This window comes from Varanus komodoensis, unplaced genomic scaffold (assembly GCF_004798865.1).
Source record: "Varanus komodoensis strain SLA01 unplaced genomic scaffold, ASM479886v1 scaffold2, whole genome shotgun sequence".
NCBI lineage: Eukaryota > Metazoa > Chordata > Lepidosauria > Squamata > Varanidae > Varanus > Varanus komodoensis.
Window position 1 is genome coordinate 359,941 of NW_025335568.1, and position 19,060 is coordinate 379,000.

At 60.5% G+C, this 19,060-nt stretch overlaps 1 protein-coding gene across 1 annotated transcript; it reads right to left on the reverse strand.

The window, feature by feature from the left end:
* Window positions 1-743: 743 nt before the first annotated feature.
* On the reverse strand, window positions 744-19,017 carry TTC31 (tetratricopeptide repeat domain 31). Its single transcript, XM_044428299.1, is given in 17 exon segments — window positions 744-1,267; window positions 3,740-3,845; window positions 6,859-6,961; window positions 7,175-7,249; window positions 9,168-9,282; window positions 9,442-9,511; window positions 9,904-10,008; window positions 10,129-10,270; window positions 11,104-11,194; window positions 11,454-11,508; window positions 12,595-12,726; window positions 13,086-13,238; window positions 13,520-13,582; window positions 13,696-13,779; window positions 14,116-14,266; window positions 14,268-14,340; window positions 18,876-19,017. Coding segments are annotated over 17 exon segments (2,139 nt in total). The 5' UTR covers window positions 18,982-19,017; the 3' UTR covers window positions 744-752.
* Window positions 19,018-19,060: the final 43 nt, after the last annotated feature.

The following is a 19,060-nucleotide window of genomic DNA, read 5'->3' on the forward strand; positions in this document are numbered from 1 at the left end:
CCGTCGCAACAGGGGAAGCAGCACCTCTGCCTGTGGGTTGCTGGGAAGCAGAAGCTGGCGGGTGCTTGGGCATGGCCCCCCACCCTGCTTGCAGGATTCCCCAGAGGCAGCTGGCAGGCCAGTGGGGGGCCGCCAGTATGGTTCACTTCCGGGGTTTTCGTCCCATCAGTAAATAATGCATTCCACCATACAAAGTGCCGAAAAAGCAAAGGGCGTGCCAGGAAGGGTACCATGAATTAAGGGAGTGGTGGGCACGAGCTCAATGCAAAAAGCAAGGAAGAGGCAACCTGTGACATGCAGGTGCGTGGGGGGGGGTCACACGGTGGTGGGTAGGGGCTCATTTTCCCCTGTGGAGGAGGGCAGGACGCACTCCAGCAGAGCCACTCCAGTGGATACAAGGAAGTCCCTCCTCACACAACTGTGGAATTTGCTGCCACGGGGAGCGGTGAAGGCTGCCCATCTGGGCGGCTTTACAAGGGTGGGCGGGCTCGTGAGGGAGGGGCTACCGGGGCCGCTAGCCCTGCTGGCCACGTGCCCCCCCTTCCCCAGAGGCGGCTCGCCGGCACATGCCAGTGGCCGAGGGGCTCGGGTGGGGGAGGCCTTGCCCGTCCTGCTGGAGGGGTCTGGGGCAGCCAGTTTGCCTCCGTGTGTGCGGAGGGCCGGGCTGGGTGGGCCTTCGGCCTGATCTGGCAAGGCTTTTATGTTCTTAAGCGCTTCAGTTTTTTTAAAGCAGAAATCCAAGAGACGGGGCCTTAATTTACTTGATGTCTTAACTTCCATGAGATGGTCAACCATTTTATGTGCCAAGGAAACTGGCAGATTTTTCTGTTTGTAACCTCAAAGGCAGCGGCCTCCTTTCTCCAAGAGCAGAAACAGAGGAGGCGAGAACAGTTGCCTACGGCCAAGCAAGCCTTGCGTGAAGGCCTGGACTGGCTGCCGTGGCTGCCGCAGGTTACCACTTGGCATAACGAGAGAGATCTTTCCGATCCGGTCTCTCTCTGGTCTGCGACCCGGGCGAGTAAAGCAAGGCCCCAGCTGGCCGTGGAGGACGGGCTCTGGATGAGGGGGCGGCAGAGCCGGGTCCCGAGTGGCGCGGGCAGCAGCAGCTCTGCGCTACACTGAGGTGGCAGGTGCATGATACGGATGCAGCGGCTCACGAGTGACTCACGAGGAGCACAGAGGGGGCCCGGGCCTGGGCCTTGCAGCATGACGTCTTCCGGAGGAGGGAGATCTCTCTGCACAGGTAGCGGCGCTCGCTGGACTCGCTCTGCAGCAGAAAGGAACCTCGAGACTGGTGCCTTCTCCCCCCCACCAGGAGAAAAAGCCCTGCCCCCACCCCCCGCAGCCAGCACACTGCAGGCACAACCGGGAAGCAGGACTGCTGCCCCGCTGCCCAGGCGTGCCAGGACGCTCCCCCGGCAGCTGTGCCAGCCCCCGCCGGGAAGGCCAGGACTTCACTCCCACAGGAAAGCAGAGCTTCAAAGGCCCCGGGACGCCTGCCCAGCCCCAGCTGCCCGGCCTGGGAACAGAAATCCAGGGACACCTGAAGCAGAGCCCCATGAAATCGGGGGTGGGAAGCGGGGCCAAACACAGCAGCAGCTGCTGAAGGGCAGGCCAGGCACTTCCTGCCGCCCCCGCAAGGCGCACCGCCGGGAAACTGGCCACTGTGGGGCCGCCGCTCCGCACCCAGCTGGGGCACAAGCGGCTCCCCAGAGGGCCTTCAGGAAAGCTCTGGCAACGGGGGGTGGGCAGAGGCCCCGGTGGGGAAGGGCAGCCGGAAGAGGTGGGCGAAGCCGGGGGGGGGGGGGCGTGGGCCTCGCGTTGCCGGAGCTGCACTGGGCACCTGCCCGGAGCAAGCACTCCCTGCTACAGATGCTGGGAAAGATGATCGGTGAGGAAGCACAGGCCCTCCCTCAGCAGCCTATTTTTAGCCCAGCTACAGGCTGGGTGCCCCACGAAAAAGCCCAGCAAAAACCCAGCACGCACACAAGGCAGGGGAGCCGAGGGGCCGGAGCGCGAGCCGGCCAGGGGGAGTGGCGGCAGCTCCGCGAAACGCCGCTGCGAGGGAGGGCCGGCTAGATGGCGGCCTCTTTCCTGGCAAAGGGGGAGGAATGCGGACAGCCAAGCTGGCCCGGGCCCCGTCGGGCACCGAGGAGGAAGCGTGTGCCGAGTCACGGCTGGCAGCAGCCAATGGAGTCCTGCGACTGCAGGAAAGGAGACCTGGCAAGAGGGCCAGAGGGGACCCCTCCCCCCGGATCTCAGCAGAACGTGCAGAAAAGAACACAGAAAAGGAAGACGCGGAAGATGCAGAGAATGTTGCAAAGGCAGGCAGAGGAGGCAGACATCCATCCAGGGTTGTGGGCTCCCAGGGCGAGAGAGGACGACAGAGGCCACGGTGGGCAGGGACTGGACTAGATGATCTCCGAGGTCTCTCCCACCTCTCCCGTGGCCTGGACCATCCTGGAGGTTGTAGTCCAACACACGTGGGCTGGCTGGAACAGAAGCCCTGTGCCCTGACCATGCCGACTACCCCAGCAGGCCTGGCTCCAGCCCGAGCCTCAGCACCCACCTCGGGGCACGCGGTTCTGGTCACGGCCGGATCAGCACTGCTCAGCCTCAGAGATGACCCTCCGGGGGGCCGTGCTTGTACAGGGTGGGGGGATCACTGAGCAAGAGCAGCCTTTTCCAAAAGTTTATTGTGAACAGTGAAAAAAGGAAGCGCAGTGGCCTCAGTCCCCGAAGCAGCTGAGCAGGAGGTGCCTGCGCGCGACCAATGCCACGGGTCACCTGCCTGTCCACCCAGGAATCGGGGCCCAAAGCAAAGTCCCAAGCCAGGCCTGCTCTCCCCGCCCCCCACACGCGGAATGAGACCGTCCTCGCAGGGCCTCCGTCAAGGCAGTGGCTCCACGTCGCCACACACAACGAGCACCCCTTAAACAGGGAAGAAGCCCCCCAAGCAGCAGCAGCAGCACAGAGCTGGCCAAAGCCCCCGAGAGGCGGGAGAACAGAGCCGGGGAGGGTGGGGCACTCGCTGCCCCTCTGTGAAACATCCCACATGGGGGCGGCAGCAGACCCGCCTAGCCCAAGGGGCCGGACATGCGCCTCGTGCCCCCCCCCCCGACGGGCACCTTCCGTGCCTCGCCATGTAAGCAGAATGGCAGAGCTGCCGCTTGGCCAGCCGGGTTTCGGCTCAAGAGCTCCCTGGAGGGGGACCCCGAGACGGCTGCAGGCGCCAGCCACAGCCCCACCACCCAGTGCTCGTCGGGGGCTGCCTCGGGGGCCCCCGGGGCCGCCTGGGCCTGCGGGGCCCCACCTCTGCCCACAGCCCCTGCAGGAAGCTGCTGCCCCCGGCCCTCCCCACGCAGGCAGGGCAGTGGAGCGCCTGGCCACCGGGCCCAGCCTGCCCCCACAGGGCGCTCGGCTCGCATCACGCTGCCTTCCAAGGGCTTCCGCCACGGGGGGCGTCCAAGACTGCGGAGTCAGGAGCCGCCTACGAGAGAGGACGGTGGATGGAAGAGCTCCCTGGAAGAGGCGAGAAAAGGGACGTGGAGCCATGCTGTCCCCCCAAGGGCTGCCTCATTCCGCCCCCCCCAACCACTGGAGGAACAAAGCCAGCTCCCTTGGCACGGCAGCCCGCGGCCCAAGCGGTCCCCCTGGCATGGCCCCCGCCTCCCCCCCTTCCCCTGCCAAATCCTTCATGCTCTGCGGAAAGCGGGGCCACACACCTCCGCCGACTTACCACTTCGCAGGCGGCCGGGCGCTGGGGGCCCCTTGGTGTGGGGGGGCGTGGCGTGCACTGGGTGCTTCAGCTGCAGCAGGAGCCGGCTTCCTTCCACCTCGACACCCTTGGAAAGAACAGAGCAGACCCGTCGTCTGGGACGAGCATCGGCTCGGCCGCCTCAGCCCCCACCGCAGCCAGAAGGGCGAGCACAGGGCCCCTCCAGCCCAGTCGCCCACCTGCCAAAGGGGCCCATGGCAGGGCCCGACGGCGCCCCCCTCCCACCTAGAACGCTGGCCCTACGATTGCACGGGCAGCTGCTCTCCCCCTCGGACGCACCCCCCATCAGCTGCCACAGGCGGGAGCGCCCTCCTGGCGGGTCACGCGAGCTCTCTGCCCCAGCCCGCAGCCCCCCACGCCGGACGGAGCTCGTTGGCCGGCGAGGTCCATTCCCCTTTCGGGGCCTTTGGCATCTGCTCCAGCTCCCTCGTCCCTGAATGGTACCAGTCACTACAATGCAATCCGGGGGGGGGGGCTCGCCCCTGGATCCAGGAGGGGGCCGATGCCTCCTTGAGCGAGGGAGTGGCGCCTCCCTTCGAAGGGGGCGGCGGATACACCACCTTAAAAGGCCCCATCTGGATCCGGAGGACGCAAACAATTATCGCCCCACAGCAGACATTCCCCCCCGGGGCAAGGTGCCCGAGTGGCCATGGCGGGGCAGCACCAAGCCCTCTCGGAGCCGACGGGCTGCCCAAGCGAGTGGCTTCAACAGCCGGTCCGCACAGCCGGGGCAGCTGCAGAGGGCGGCAGGCCAGAGCGGCGAGGCGCTCAGCCCGCTCTCCCCGCGCACTTGGGGCTGCTGCCATCCGGCGGGGATGGGGGGCCCCGAGCAGGAGGGAAAGAGCCGACGTCGCTCCGTCTCCAAACATTAGATGCCGCCGCTGCCACTGGAAAAGGGTTCCTGCCTCTAAGTTACAGCACTATGGAACTGTTACTCGTGCCTTCCACCACACAAAGGTGTGCAAAGTTTTTCAGCCTCTCGCCGACAAACCCGACCGGGAAGCGGAATGGCTGCCAGTGCGGCGCCCCGTCTCTCGGAAACAGCACGCCAGTCACGACTCAGGCCACAGGTGACCTCACATCCGCCTTCTCTGCATGAAATGTTGCTCGCAGAAAATTCCGGGTGTATTTGATTACATCTGATTTCAGTATTTTATTATTAGCATTTTTTACTGCTTGGCTTCTAGTTATTTTAGTGAATTATCAGGTTTTGGCATTATATTTAAAAACTAATACACAAAGTACTATATTATGTATATAATGCTTTTTATTTTTTCCTCAGCAGTCCCCCCGCCCAAAAATTCCTATTTTTGCTGGTCACCAGCTGTCAAAAGGTTGAAAAGCACTGGTCTCAATCCATTTTAATTGGGCTTTAGGTACCAGGATGGAATGGAATGGAAGCTACCGTGGCCGCTCTGGGGGGATGACCGACGCTGGGGAGAGACGGGGCACCGTGGCCCTGCTGACTCCCCTGGATCGCAGCAGCTTCCAACAGCATCGGCCACGGGATCCTTCTGGTGAGGCTGGCTGGGCTAGGCGCTGGCGGCACCGCTCTGCCGTGGCTCTGCCCCTACCCGGCCAACCGGCTGCGGCTGGTGAAGCTGGGGAATGTCGCTCTGCCGTGGCAAGTATGCCAGGGAGTTCCACAGGGCCCGTCCGGCCCCCATGCGCTTCAGCATCTACCTGAAACCGCCGGGCAGGGCCATCTGGAGGCACGGCCGAAGGGTCGCCAGTGTGCTGGCGAGGAGCGCTCCCTCTCAGCCGAGGCCGATTTTCCAGCCATGTTCCTAGGGGACGAGCGCAGCCTTGCCACGGTTATCCACGTGCCGGTAACCTCCTGCCCGGATTATCGTCATGCGCTCTGCATGGGGCTGCCTCTGAAGACGGTCGGGGCACCTCAGCTAACCCAAAACAGCGCAGCACGGCCCCCGACAAGGGCCGGCCGAGAGGACGCATCATGCCAGCCCACCACCGACTGCACTGGCTGCACAGCGCTGCCCCGGCCCAATCCAAAGTGCTCACGCCACGATGCAAAGCGGCACGCGGCTTGGGTCCGGATCCCTGCGTCTCTCCATACAGCCCGACCGACCACTCAGGTCATCAACAGCAGCCCTCCTTCGCGAACCCCCCCCCCGCCAAAAAATGAGGTGGGGGGGACTGGTGAGGAAAAGGGCCTTCTCTGTCACCCCCCCCTTTGGAATTCCCTTCCGAGGGAGCTGCAGCCGGCACCCGCTTTTCACTGCTTTTGGCACCAAGTTAAAATGTCTTTATTTGTACGTGTTTAGATTATGATTGTTCATCTTACTGCTTGATTGTTCGCTGTTTTATTGCTTATGCGCTGTTTATCCTCCTGTCGCATCTATACTGTATTTTTATTCTATTATGTGCTATGGTGTTAGTAATTATTGTCGATGTTTTTATCTGTACCGTTGCCGTGATTGCGATGTGGGCCACCGAGAGTGGCTCCTGGCCCACAAATGCAGCAGACGGAGGGCCGTTCAACGTGAGTTCGCAACTGCTGTGTGGAACACGTGCCCCTCGGCTGGCCCAGCCACGCTGCAGCAACCCCCGGCCAGTGAAAGGCCACGGGTGCCGTCCCCGGGGCTCCTCTGCAAAGGCGGCCGTGGGCAGCCCCCCCCCCCGCCCCGTGGGGCTCGGGGTTCCCAGGGCAGTCGAACCGGGCTGGGCTTGGGGCCACACCCCAACTCAGGCTCCCGAGAGGCCTGCCACGCAACCCCCACACCGCCAGGATGGAAGAGGCCGAGGCAGGGCTGAGCAGCCGAGCGAGATGCGTGCATGCTCCGCACTGGCCCGCGTTTCCACCTCCACGCATTTCGCACACGGCCCGAGGCGGCGCGCAGACCCCGGGATCCCGGCAGAGGAGCAAGGGCTCCGGCGGGGCAGCTCCACTCCCAAAGCCGGAGGAGGCTGCCTCTGCGCAGCTTCGGACAGAGCAGAGGCCAGGAGCAGGGAGGCCAGGCAGGGGCCTTCCCTGCAGCCACCAGGGCCTTGCTGTGCCGTCGCACCAGCTGCCGCACGGAAGGACGGACGGACGGACAACGGAAGGAGGGGCTGCTCACCTGCAAGGCCACATAGGCTGCCTCGGCTGCTTCCTGGTCTAAGTAGTTGACAAAGGCACAGAACCTCCGAGGGAGTCGGCGGATGGAGTCGATCGGCCCAAACCTGCGCCCCGGGGAGAAGCGCCACCAGAGCACCGTGAATGCGCCCCGCCTGGGCCCCAGCGCTCGTCTGGCCGTGGGAAACAAGCCTCCCGCCTGCAGCTGCCCAGCCCCCGCTCTCCGGGCCTGGACAGCCGAGGTTGGGTGAGACGGGGGGGGGGGGGAGAGCTACTGCTGTTCACATCACCAGAGCAGGGGTGGGGGGGGCAGTACTTACGGCTGAAAGTACCAGAGCAGAACCTCCTCCGTGATCTTCGGGGTGAGATTCCCGACCCATATGGCAAACAGCTCCCTGCAACAGAGCACATTCTGGCCACATGCAGGGAAGAACGGGGGGGGGGGACCAAGTGTCACCCCACATGGGCCTCACCCCGCACCACCCGGTCAGCCAGCCCCACAGGCCCCACGTTCCAGAAGCTCCCCTGGATCAGGTCCAAAGAGTTTGCGCCATCACACCGAGCAGCGAGAGGAATCGCGCGCGAGCCGACTCACGTCCTGCCCGGCCCAGTGCTCCTCTCCCCTGTGGGCAATCCAGCCGCCAGCAGGGCAAGACCTGCCCCCGCCCGGCTCCTCAGCGACCGGCGCGCACCAGTGACCCCCGGCAACTGCCAGCGGCGCTGGCGCACGGCCGGCCGGCGGCACCGTGCAGAGCCTGCCCCGCCACGGACGCAGCCAAGCCCACTTGCAGCCACCGGGCTGGCGGCCGGCACCGCTTCTCATCTCCGTGAACGCCAGTCTCACCACGCGCTGTGCGAATGACGTCATTTTATCTGTCCTGAATTTCTCACGAATCGCCTCCGTGGGATGACCTGGACTCTGGCGCACGGAAGAGGGAGAAAGCACTTCCTCTCCAGCTCATGCACTATTTTGGACGCCTCGACCGCATCTCCCTCTGCTTGCCCTTTGCTACTCACAAGGAACCCGTCACTGCAGCCGCCCGATCCTGGCCGCCCTGCTGCGCATTTCTCCACTGCTGTGCGGTCCCTTGTGAATAGCAGCTACCAGAGCGGAACACAACATCCCAAGCGCGGCTGCACCAAAGAGCCGCGTGAGGCGGCGAGGAGCGCCTCGGCGGCTCGTTGTGAGCTCCCTTCCCAACTATGCCTAGCAGGAGTCTTCCCTCTTCACAGCAGCTGTGCACTGGGGCAACGTTTTCATCCAGCTGCCCAAGATTTCTTTCTTGATCGGTCACAGGGCACTCTGATCCCAACAACCCACACTTGACCTTGGGAATGTTTGGTCCCGACACACTTTGCTTGGCACTCGCTTGCTGCCCCGAGGCCCCTTCCCCCAGCATGACGCTCCCCCGGGAACCCTTCGCGATCCCTTTGCTTTCCGCTAACTGCACGGTTGGGCATTTTGTGGGCATCAGGCAGTGACAAGGAGAATTCAATCCATGTCACTTCCAGGTTGTGGCCCCTCAAAAGGAGAACTCAAAAGTGCGTGTGTGTGTGTGTGGGGGGATGCTTCCGCCAGGTCCCATGTGGCCCAGGACAGCCTTGGCGGGAGCGTGGCCACGCCTGCCCCTACGGCGGAGCCAACAGCTGTCCACGGAGCGAGGCCCACCACAGGGAGGACTGTGGGCAACCGGCTGCGGCCAGCCCCCCGTCCAGCGGCGAGGAGCCCCGTCCCGCCCGAGGGCTGCGTGTGCTTGCGCAGGGGCAAAACCAGAAGGGCGCGTTCTCCCACCCCGTCCATCTCGCAGAGGCAATGCAGCAGGATGGGGACCTGCCACAAGCCCCCACAGCCTTGCTTCCCCCAGTTCTCTGTGGTCTGCTGGGATCATGCGACCAGCAAGTGGACCCCCACCGCCCAGCAGATCTGGGGGGAAGTAAGACATGGGGGAAATGGGGGAGCAGAGAGGAGGAGCGGTGGGAAAGGCCTCGGAGCCTGTCGCGGGCCCACGCGGGGCACCGGCACCTCAGCCACACTGGCAAGGCAGGACGACGGAGGAAGCTGAAGCGAGGAGGGGAACGGTGGCAGCAGGGAAGGGCGACAACTGGCCGCTGCAGGGGCCGTGGAGATGCCAAGCGGGCTGGGATCATGCTGTGAGTTGCAATTCCAGCGGGTTTGGGGCTCAGCTACAGGAACTGCTTCCGGCTTCAAATGGCGGGTTCATGTTCCGAAGAAACCAGGCCCAAGTATCGGCTGCGAGCCCAGCCCTGCTGCTCTGGGGGCTCTGGGAATGCAGCTGCTCCCCCGGCACTCACCTGCCCAAGGCGTGCGCAGCTGAAGGAATCGGCATCGTGCTCCGAGAGCCGGTGAGCGCGGCCATCGCTACAGGCCCTCCTGCTGGGCCATCCCCACGTGCTGAAGACTGACCACCTGGCCCGGAAGGAAGAATGCAGCGACGCACTGTGGGAAAGGGCCTTCCGAGACCCCCCACGTCCCTCCACTGCCTGCTCAGTGGACTGACGCACGGCCGTCCCAGCAAGCACCGCCCGAGCGAGGGTTGGCCCCCTCCCACGGGGGGAAGCTCCTTACCAGGCAGAGGCACCTGGGCTTCTCTGGTCAGGCCGCCCCAGCCCAGAGCACAGCAGCTGTAGCCGTTCTCCTGTCGGAGGAAAGAGAGCAGGGCGGCCGTCTGGTCCCGCTCTGGCCCTGCAGCAGAAAGCCGGGCGCAGCCACAGGGCAAGGCTCGGCGGACATGGATCCACCGGGGCTGTGTGGACGGGCCGGGCCTGGAGCGCCGGAGCCAAGCGGAGGGCGGTGGGCCCCCCTCAATGGAGCTGGGGCTCTGGATGCCGCCACAGCACAGGGCAAGGCGAGCACTCTCCCAGGCAGCCAGAAGAGGACCGACTGCGCTGCCCCCCACTTCCTCCCTCCTGCAAACAAGCCCCCCTGGTGTGCAGGCCCCAGTGACGACCTCAGAGCCCCACACAGAGGCCTGGACACCCGGCCCTCCAGGCCAGGCCAGGCCGGCCTGCCCAGCCCCGCCTCGCTCACCAGCACACGCTGCAGCTGGCACTTCTTCAGCTGGGCGGCGGCATCTGCGCGGAACTCGTCCAGCCGCAGCAGCTCCTCGAAGGTCCGCGCAGCCTCTGCGTAGTGCTGGAGGTGGGGAGGGGCACGGCGGTCTCTCAGCGCTCCGACAGCCCGGGGCGCCACACGCCACACCGGCCGCTCCCCAGGGGCCCCGTGCTCAAGGGGAGGCGCCCTGCCCTGCCCTACCTTGAGGCCCATCAGCGCCTTGCCTCGGCGGAACAGGCCTTTGGGCCAGCCAGGGTGCAGGCTGAGGGCGAGCTGAGCGTCGCGCAGGGCCTCTGCGCAGCACTGCAGCCTCTCATAGCAGAAGGAGCGGTTCCCAAAGAACCTGGAAGAGAGGCGGGAATCAGCGCTCCAGCCCACGGGGCCTGCCTGCCTGGAAAACTCACTCACAGCCGCAGCCGCCACAGAGGCAGCGGGACACACAAATGGCTAGACACTGGTCAGGACGCGGTGTTTAATTTTAATTCTTGTCTTCCTGCTAAGCTGTCCCGAGACCACGGTGGGGGATGGTCTGAAAAAGCTTTTTAAGAAGCTTAGATAGAACAAGTGGAGCGGTCTCCTGCAGGAGTCACTCAGTGCTTCGTGTATGAGAAGCAGCTTCTCAGACCCAGCGCCCAGGATGGGTCTTCCGGGCTCACTGAGCTACCGGCCTGCCTGGACAGAAAGGCAGGGGCCTCTGGGAACAGACTCTGGCAGTGGGGCCGTGAGGAGAGATTTGGATTCTGGGACCAAGCCAAGGCTCCTGAACATGGAGCATCGGCGACTGATGGGCTGCACCTCACAAAGAACGAGAAGCGTGCAGGAGATGTGTGCTCAGGTCAGCAGCTCCAACAGCTCCGCGCTGGAGGCTGCCCACGGTCTGCGCAGCTGCTAGGCCGACCTGGAGAATCCGGAGGGCATCAAGACGCGCTCCTGATCGGCAAGCTCCCAGGGCAGGCCATCCCCGCGGGTCCTCGACACTCGGAGGTTCGAACGTACGGTGAGATGGGGCCAAGCCACGCAGAAGAGGCGGGCAAGTGTCATCACCGCACATCTCTGGGTGATACCCAGTTTCTCTGGCCATGAGGTATGAAACACCGAACCACCGATATTCAAAGGGAAGGATGCTACGGAGGAGAGGAGGAAGGCGGGACGGGGCCACGCTCTGCCCAGGCTCACCTGTATTCGCGTGGGTTCAGCTTGATGGCTTCCGTGAAGAGGAGGACCGCCTCCCGATAGTGGCCCTGCCTTGCCGTCTCATTTCCACAGTCTGGAGAAGCCCAGAGGAAACGGCATCGCGGGCATGAGATGGGGCCTTCTGAGCAGCTGGCCCACCCTTTCCTCCCCACTCTGCAGGCAGGGAGCCCTGCAAACACCTCCAAGTGCCCCCCGGGGAGAGAGACGCCCTGCACTCAGCGGGGGACAAGGGTCTCCCGCCACCCCTCCCGCAAAGAGTAGCTGAGAGAGCGGTCTGGTGGGACGAAGGCAACCGCGAGGATGGGGGCGCCACCCCCCCCGCGAGAGCCCACCTGCCAGCACCATACTCTGCTCCACAGGAGTCCTCTGGGGTGCAGCCTGGAGCACCTGGAAGCCAGAACAGGGCATGGATCAGGAGCTGCTGCAGCTGCACTGGGTGCACCCGAAAGGGACACATCGGGCCGAGGCTCCCGGACGGGGCCACCGCCACGGCAGAGAAGAGGGCGCTGAAGAGCAGCCCTTCCTGGCCAGACAAAAGGCCCACCGGGCCCAGTCTGCTGTCCGTGCCATGGCCACACAGGTGCCAGTGAGAAGCCCGCGGGCGGGAGGCGAGTGCCACGGCAGCCTCCCGCCGTGGTCCTCCGCGACCGGTGCGCGCAGCAGTGGCACCTCTGACACTGGAAGGGGCCTGCAGCAGCCGGGACCCCAACAGGCCTCTCACCGAGTTGGTCCAATCCCCTCCGGCAGCCCTCTGAATCGGCAGCCTTCGGCACGCTGCTCTGCAGCAAGGTCCCTCGGTCCACCCTGCGCTGCGCAAAGCCATTCCTCTGCTCTCCTGAACCTCCCGAGAACCCGCTTCACGGAGTGACCCACACGGGTTCCAGTATGTGAGGGGCACAATGACTCCCCACCCCCTTTCTCCCCTCAAACGCTGCCGCCTGTCCTCATGGGGCACGTGCTCCTTCCCTCTGGTCAGCTGAGCTGCTCCTTTCCTTGCTGCACCGTTTCCATCAGTATCCCAAGCGCGATCACACCGCCGATGAGGGCGAGCCGGCCTTGCATCCAGCTCTTTTCCCAGCTGTGCCCAACGGAAACTTTGCCTTGCCGCAAATACTGGCTCAGCACTTCCACCAGTCTGCCTGTCACGACCTCGGGATCCCTTTCCTGGTCAGGGACCAGCAGCTCAGGTCCAGGTGGGCAGCTCCCGGCTCCTGGGCCTGGCTCATTTGCTCTGGCATGCCCTCCTCTCTTGTAATACTGGAATCTAAATCTAAGAGTCTCGGCCAAAGCAGCTGCGCCAAGTTACAGCACAGAGACTAGAAGTCAGCGAGAGACACGAACAGGCATGCGCCAACCCGCTCAGGAGCCGAGTGGTCACTGCAGAAAGGACGACACTGGACCAGATGGGCCGCGCCAGGGCTCTGCTGGCGCTCTTGTGCGCAAGGGGCGGAGGAGCGTGGCCGACAGCCTCACCTCCTGCGCGGCGCTCGCCGGCGCCTCCTTTCCGTCCGGCTTGGCTGCCTTCTCCTTCTTTGGCGGCAATGACTTGGCGCCCACCTTCAGGCGAGCCTTTGATACGAAGGTGCTGCTGAGATCAAGCTCCTCCTGCAGAGACCAGATGGGAAAGAACAACCCTGTACGGCACCCGAGTGTCACTGCCACCTTCCTAGGAAGCGTTCCCAAAAGGACAAAGGCCTGACACCAACACTGCACCAGAAGCAAACACTATCAGGCTGAAAAACAGGTGTGAAGCCGCCATGCGTCAGGAAGCGATCAATGCACTGCATACCTTCACCATCATCTACCGTCGGAGGCACAACGGATCAGTGCGGGAAGGCAACTGCTCAGCCGAAAGGAATGGCATGAACGGAGCCGAGCTGCCTCCTCTGGTCGGCTGAGCCCCCCCGGCCCTCTTCCTCCAGCCCAGCGAGCGCAGCCAGCGGCCCCGGACAGCTCCCGCTCACCTCCGTCTCCTCCTCCGTGCTCCGCCTGGGGCTTCTGCTTGGGGAGGCCTCGCTGGAGCTCCCCTCCGAGTCAGCAGGGCTGGGCCCCAGGGCACTCGCAACAGTGACCAAGGGCTGCGGATCCGGCACGTCTGTGCTGCCCGAGGGTCCATCCTATGAAAGGAAAGGGGTCACGACTTGCGAGGAGGCCACAAGGCTCCCGCCGAAGCCAGGGGAAGCGCGGAGTTGGGCACCGGCGCAGTCCCTGCCCTGCCCTGCCCTGGCCTGCCCTGCGCCTCCCAGGGCCAGACTGGGGCTCTCGCGCGGGCGCTGCACTGACGAGGGGAAGTGCTGCCCGTGCGGGTTGGGCACGAAGTCCCTTCCGGGACATTCGGCTCAGGGGGGCAGTCTGTGGCCCAAGGCGCACCCCCCGCCCCACGCACACAACCGCTCACTGCCTGGCTCTTGGTCTTCAGCTCCTGGTCACGCTTGGCCTGCCTCTTCCGGTCCTTTTGCCTCTGCAGCAGAAACAAGGAAGCGAGCGCCCTTTCCTTCCGCTTTCAATCACGTTTCTTGCTCTCCCCGCGGTAACGCTGCCGCACCACCCACCAGCCCCGGCACAGGCAATTACCCTCTTCTTCATCCGCTTCTTCTCCGCCTTCTTCTTGATGCGCTCCTCTTCAGCGACCAGCTCCTCAGCATTCTTCTCCGCTTCCTGGGAGGAAGCAGGTGAGTGAGCCCCCTTCGTGAGCCAGGCGGCCCCACCCTCGCCCGCAATCCCCACTGGCCCGGCTCCCCCAGGCTGCAAAGGGCAGGTGGAGACGCCCGGACGCAGTGCAGCACAGAGGCCGGCACGTGTGGCCTAGGCAAAGATGGGGAGGGTGGGACGGGACAGGCAAAGGGACCCCGCCGCCCCCCGGAATCCGGCCCACAAAAGCAGCGGTGTGGAAACGAATACTGAGAGTGACCCGAGAGAAGCACCACCAGAAGGCTGGGACGGGCGAAGGGCTGCCATCAGGGACACCCCACCTCAGCTCTCTCCTCGCCCCACCTCAGCTGTGAGCTGCTGCTTCTGGGGAACCACAACACGCAGCAGGGGGCCGTCTTGGCTGCTGCTTTCCCGCGGGGAGAGGAAGAACTTCCGGAAGCCGCAGTATGTGGCCGGGCGGGCGTGGCGGGCCCTCTCCTCCTCTGGCTCCCCCCCCGCAGCCCTCCCAGTCCTCGTCCTCGTCGTAGTCGCTCTCCTCACAGTACCAGCATGGCTCCCCATCAATGTCTGAAAACACAGAAACAGAGCGCATCAGAAGGGGCCTCCCGGGCCATCTAGTCTGACCGCCAACTCCAGCCGGAGGCATGAGGCCGGGCTCGGTGCAGAGAGGCGAGGGCCAGGAATGCAGCCGCTGGCGCAGCCTGTCCTCAGCACAAGGAGGGCGCCCAGCGAGGCTGGCGGAGGAGAGCAGCCAGACACGCACACGGGCCAAGAGAGGGGCTTCTGCGCCCCACCAAGCCTTGATGAGCAGAGCCCTCGGAGCTGGCAGGCAGCCATTTAGCGAACAGATGGGAAGCATCTGGACTGGCTTCGGGTCCGCCGAGGGACCTTCTCTCCCCCAACTCAGAACGTCTTCTGGCCTCGGAGAAGCAGCTGTTGTGGTGAAGGGGTGGAGCCAACGGTCTTTGCAAGCTGAAGGTCACCTGGACGGTGAACGTGCCGGGGCCCCTCAGCGAGCCCCCACACCTGAAGCCACAGGGTGGACAAGCGCTGCCGGCCGGAAAGAGGGTCCCAGACTTTTAGGAAGCAGGTGAATTCATGTTATTAGGTTTGCTGAAAAGACTGCTCAGAAGATGCTGGTCCAGCACTGATAACAACATACCTTACTATAAAACGCAAGTGCAAAACTCTTAAAAATAGACAGTTAAAAACTTAAAAGTTGTAACAAAGTAGTAATTGTATTAAAGCGAGGGTGTCCAACCTTGTGGCTTCTCTGCACCACACAGGAAGAAGAATCGTCTCGGGCTGCACATTAAAGACACACACACTAACAAAAGCTGATGAGCAAAAACAAGTTTGCACATAATTTGTGCAAAATTCACTACCACAGATGAGGAAAAAAGTCTTCACATAATACTCCTAATTACGTGGCACCCTGTTCAGAGAGTCTTTTAAAATCTTCAAGCAAGTCCCAAGTTTGCAATCACTAATAAAGAAAATGAACAAATCTAAGTAACAAAACTTCATTTTTAAAATATTTTTTACTATAAAAGAGGGCAACAAAAAACTAGTGGGATATTTGACATTGTAATTGAGAAACTAATCCCACCGTATCTGGTTCAATGGAAGTAGCTGAAATTCTCAGTGAGTTCTCAAGGTGCTCATCAGATGCTCTGGCTCTAATTTTACTCTTAGTTGGCTTCATTCTCTAAAATAGTTGCTCACAAATGTAGGTGCTGTCAAAAAGCGAAGTCATGAATAAAGCATAATTGTGAAGCGAGGGGCATTTGTCTCTGGGATGACAGGCCCGTGATCGAATTTTTCTTTAAACTGAATGTCAGTTTGCAGCTCTATGCATTTCATTTGAAAACTGGCAGGTAACATTTATGTCAACTGAAAATGAAGTTGCAAATATACCAAGACAGTGATTATTTTCCTGGAAATCTTGAAAACTGTTTTAAAATTCCTGTATCAAATCAAAAAGAAAGGCTGCATATTTTCTGCTGTTCACAAGAGAGAGTTTGGCCTACTTACCGAAATGTATAAAACTGTTTGCAATGGTAGGCTGAAATATTATTGATAATAGCTGCGTTTCACTTGCCAAGTCACCAAAAGCATATGTCAAGTCTGATAGTGTCAATGTGACTGTCTGTGTTTGGAAAACAACACACTGGAAGCCATGCATGCGTGCAAATAGCGAGCACATACATATGTTTATTTGATGTGACATTGTGACATGACGTTGTCAGCTACAAAGTTCATGCTCGAGAACTGCGCAATCGAGTGACCAAAAAACCCACAAAAAGCTCTTAATGCTTTAAGTAAGTTTATGTTTTTGTGTTGGGTTGAATTCATAGCAATCCTGGGCCGCGTGCAGCCTCTGAGCTGCAGGCTGGACACCCCGGTAATAAAGGCAAGATCACACAAGACTGAAGCAGCTTTACAGTAAATACTTAAATACCGGTTTAAAAAATAGTTGCCACGATCACTCTTATATTCAAATATTTTATAGATATTAAAGACATTTATAGACTTAGGTTTGATTTGCAATTCTTGAGTAAGAAAATATATCTTCATAAAATTGATTTTATGCAGCCTGAAATGCCTAGGAGTAACCAAAACACCAAACAAACCTCTGGCAAATCTCTAGGGTTAGGGTTAGGGTTGAGGAGCAAGAATGGGGAGGTGACGATCCCCAGTGCCACCCACCCTGCCCTTCACTGGAGTTCCGGCACTTCCAATTACTGACCGGGTAAATGGCTCAAAATGGCAGGGACCTAACAGAGGCAGAAGAGATTAAGATGAGGTGGCAAGATTACACAGAAGAACCATACAAGAAAGAGCTTAACGTCCCTGATAACCATGATGGGGTGGTCACTGACCTCGAGCCAGACATCCTGGAATGTGCAGTCAAATGGGCCTTAGGAAGTCTGAGCAGCAACAAAGCTAGTGGAGGCGACAGCATTCCAGCTGAGCTATTCAAAATCCTAAAAGATGCTGTAAAAGTGCTACACTCAATATGCCAGCAAATTTGGAAAACTCAACAGTGGCCACAGGATTGGAAAAGGTCAGTTTACATTCCCATCCCAAAGAAGGGCAATGCCAAAGAATGTTCAAACTACCACACCATTGCACTCATTTCACATGCTAGCAAAGTGATGCTCAAAATCCTACAAGCTAGGCTCCACAGTACGTGGACCGAGAACTACCAGAAGTACAGGCAGGATTTCGAAGAGGGAGAGGAACTAGAGATCAAATGGCCAACATACGCTGGATCATGGAGAAAGCTAGGGAGTTCCAGAAAAACATCTACTTCTGCTTCATTGACTATGCTAAAGCCTTTGATTGTGTGGATCACAACAAATTGTGGCAAGTTCTTAAAGGGATGGGAGTACCAGACCATCTTATTTGTCTCTTGAGAAATCTATATGTGGGTCAAGGAGCAATAGTGAGAACTGGACACGGAACCACTGATTGGTTCAAAATTGAGAAGGAGTTCGGCAAGGCTGTACACTGTCGTCCTGCCTATTTAACTTATATGCAGAGCACATCATGAGAAAGGGGCTGGATGAATCATGAAAGGGGCTGGAATTAAGATTGCTGGGAGAAATATCAACAACCTCAGATATGCAGATGATACCACTCTCATGGCAGAAAGTGAAGAGGAACTAAAGAGCCTCTTGATGCAGGTGAAGGAGGAGAGAGCAAAAGTTGGCTTGAAACTCGACATTAAGAAAACTAAGATCATAGCATCCGGCCCTATCACTTCCTGGCAAATAGACGGGGGGAATAAGGAGGTAGTGACAGATTTTATTTTCCTGGGCTCCAAGATCACTGCAGACAGGGACTGCAGTCAGGAAATTAAAAGACGCTTGCTCCTGGGGAGGAAAGCTATGGCAAATCTAGACAGCATACTAAAAAGCAGAGACATCACCCTGCCAACAAAAATGCATATAGTCAAGCTATGGTTTTCCCAGTTGCAATGTATGGCTGTGAAAGCTGGACCATAAGGAAGGCTGAGCGCCGAAGGATTGAGGCCTTTGAATTGTGGTGCTGGAGGAGACTCCTGCGAGTCCCTTGGACTGCAGTCAGTCCTAGAGGAGACTGCTCTTTAGAAGGCCAGATACTGAAGACGAAGCTCAAATACTTTGGCACCTAATGAGAAGGAAGGACTCCCTGGAGAAGAGCCTAATGCTGGGAACCATAGATGGCAAAAGAAGAAGGGGCTAGCAGAGAATTAGGTGGCTAGATGGGGTCACTGGGGCCATCAGCGTGAACTTAAGTGGACTCTGGGGGACGGTGGAGGACAGGAAGGCCTGGAGGAATGTTGTCCATGGGGTCGCGATGCCTCGGGCACGACTTCGCAACTAGCAACAACAACAAAATCAATGGCTCTGTCCCAAGGCTACCAGCCCTGTTTTATGGGAGAATGGAAAGCATTAGCATTATGTGCTAGACGCCCTATCTTTACGCTACGTTAGTTGTGAAGTCGTGTCCGACCCATCACGACCCCATGGACAACATTCCTCCAGGCTCTCACCTTGTTACACCTATCGGCTGAATAGGCCAATCAGTCTTCAATCGGGAATCTGGAACCCAGAATACGGCCATTTCTTTTTAAGCTCTTAGGACAAAGAAGGAAAAACGCTTGGGAAATTCTATTTCCCGCTGAAGCGCTAAGATTTAAGAATCCTAACACATTTCTGTTTAAGAACAGAACACCTGAATGTCACTTTATGCAAGTTCCATTTCGACCTGATGTTACAAACGTATTTCTAGTTAAAGTGAAACTGCATCAGGTATTTTTGTTTCACCAGTTCTTGTTAGCACAAAACCAAAGCTGGAGACACTCGAACAGAAGCCGGAGCGCCACCGGGGCGGGGCGGGGCGAGCGGGGGTCCGCAACACCGGGGGGTGGCCTCGACGGCCTTCGCGGCCCCCCCAACTCTGCTCTTCCGGGCTCCTATGGGACTAGAGCCCCGCCAAAGCCATTTCCGGCGGATGCTCCACCTGAAGCGCCGCGTCCGGCCGGGCCGCCACCGCCGGCCGAGCGGTGCGCGCGCCCGCAAGCCCCGGCCGCGCCTTCCGGGCCCGCGCCTCACCTGGGCACCTCCGCCCCGCCGCCAGGTAGGCCTCGTGCTGGGCGTGCAGCGCCGCCGCCTCCTCGTCCTCGTCCGCCTCCGCCGGCAGGCGCCGGATCAGGATCATGCTGCCCGGGGCGGCGGCGGGAGGCCCCGGCTCGGCTCCGGCTGCGCCCGCACCACGCGACCCCGCCGGCCGGAACCGG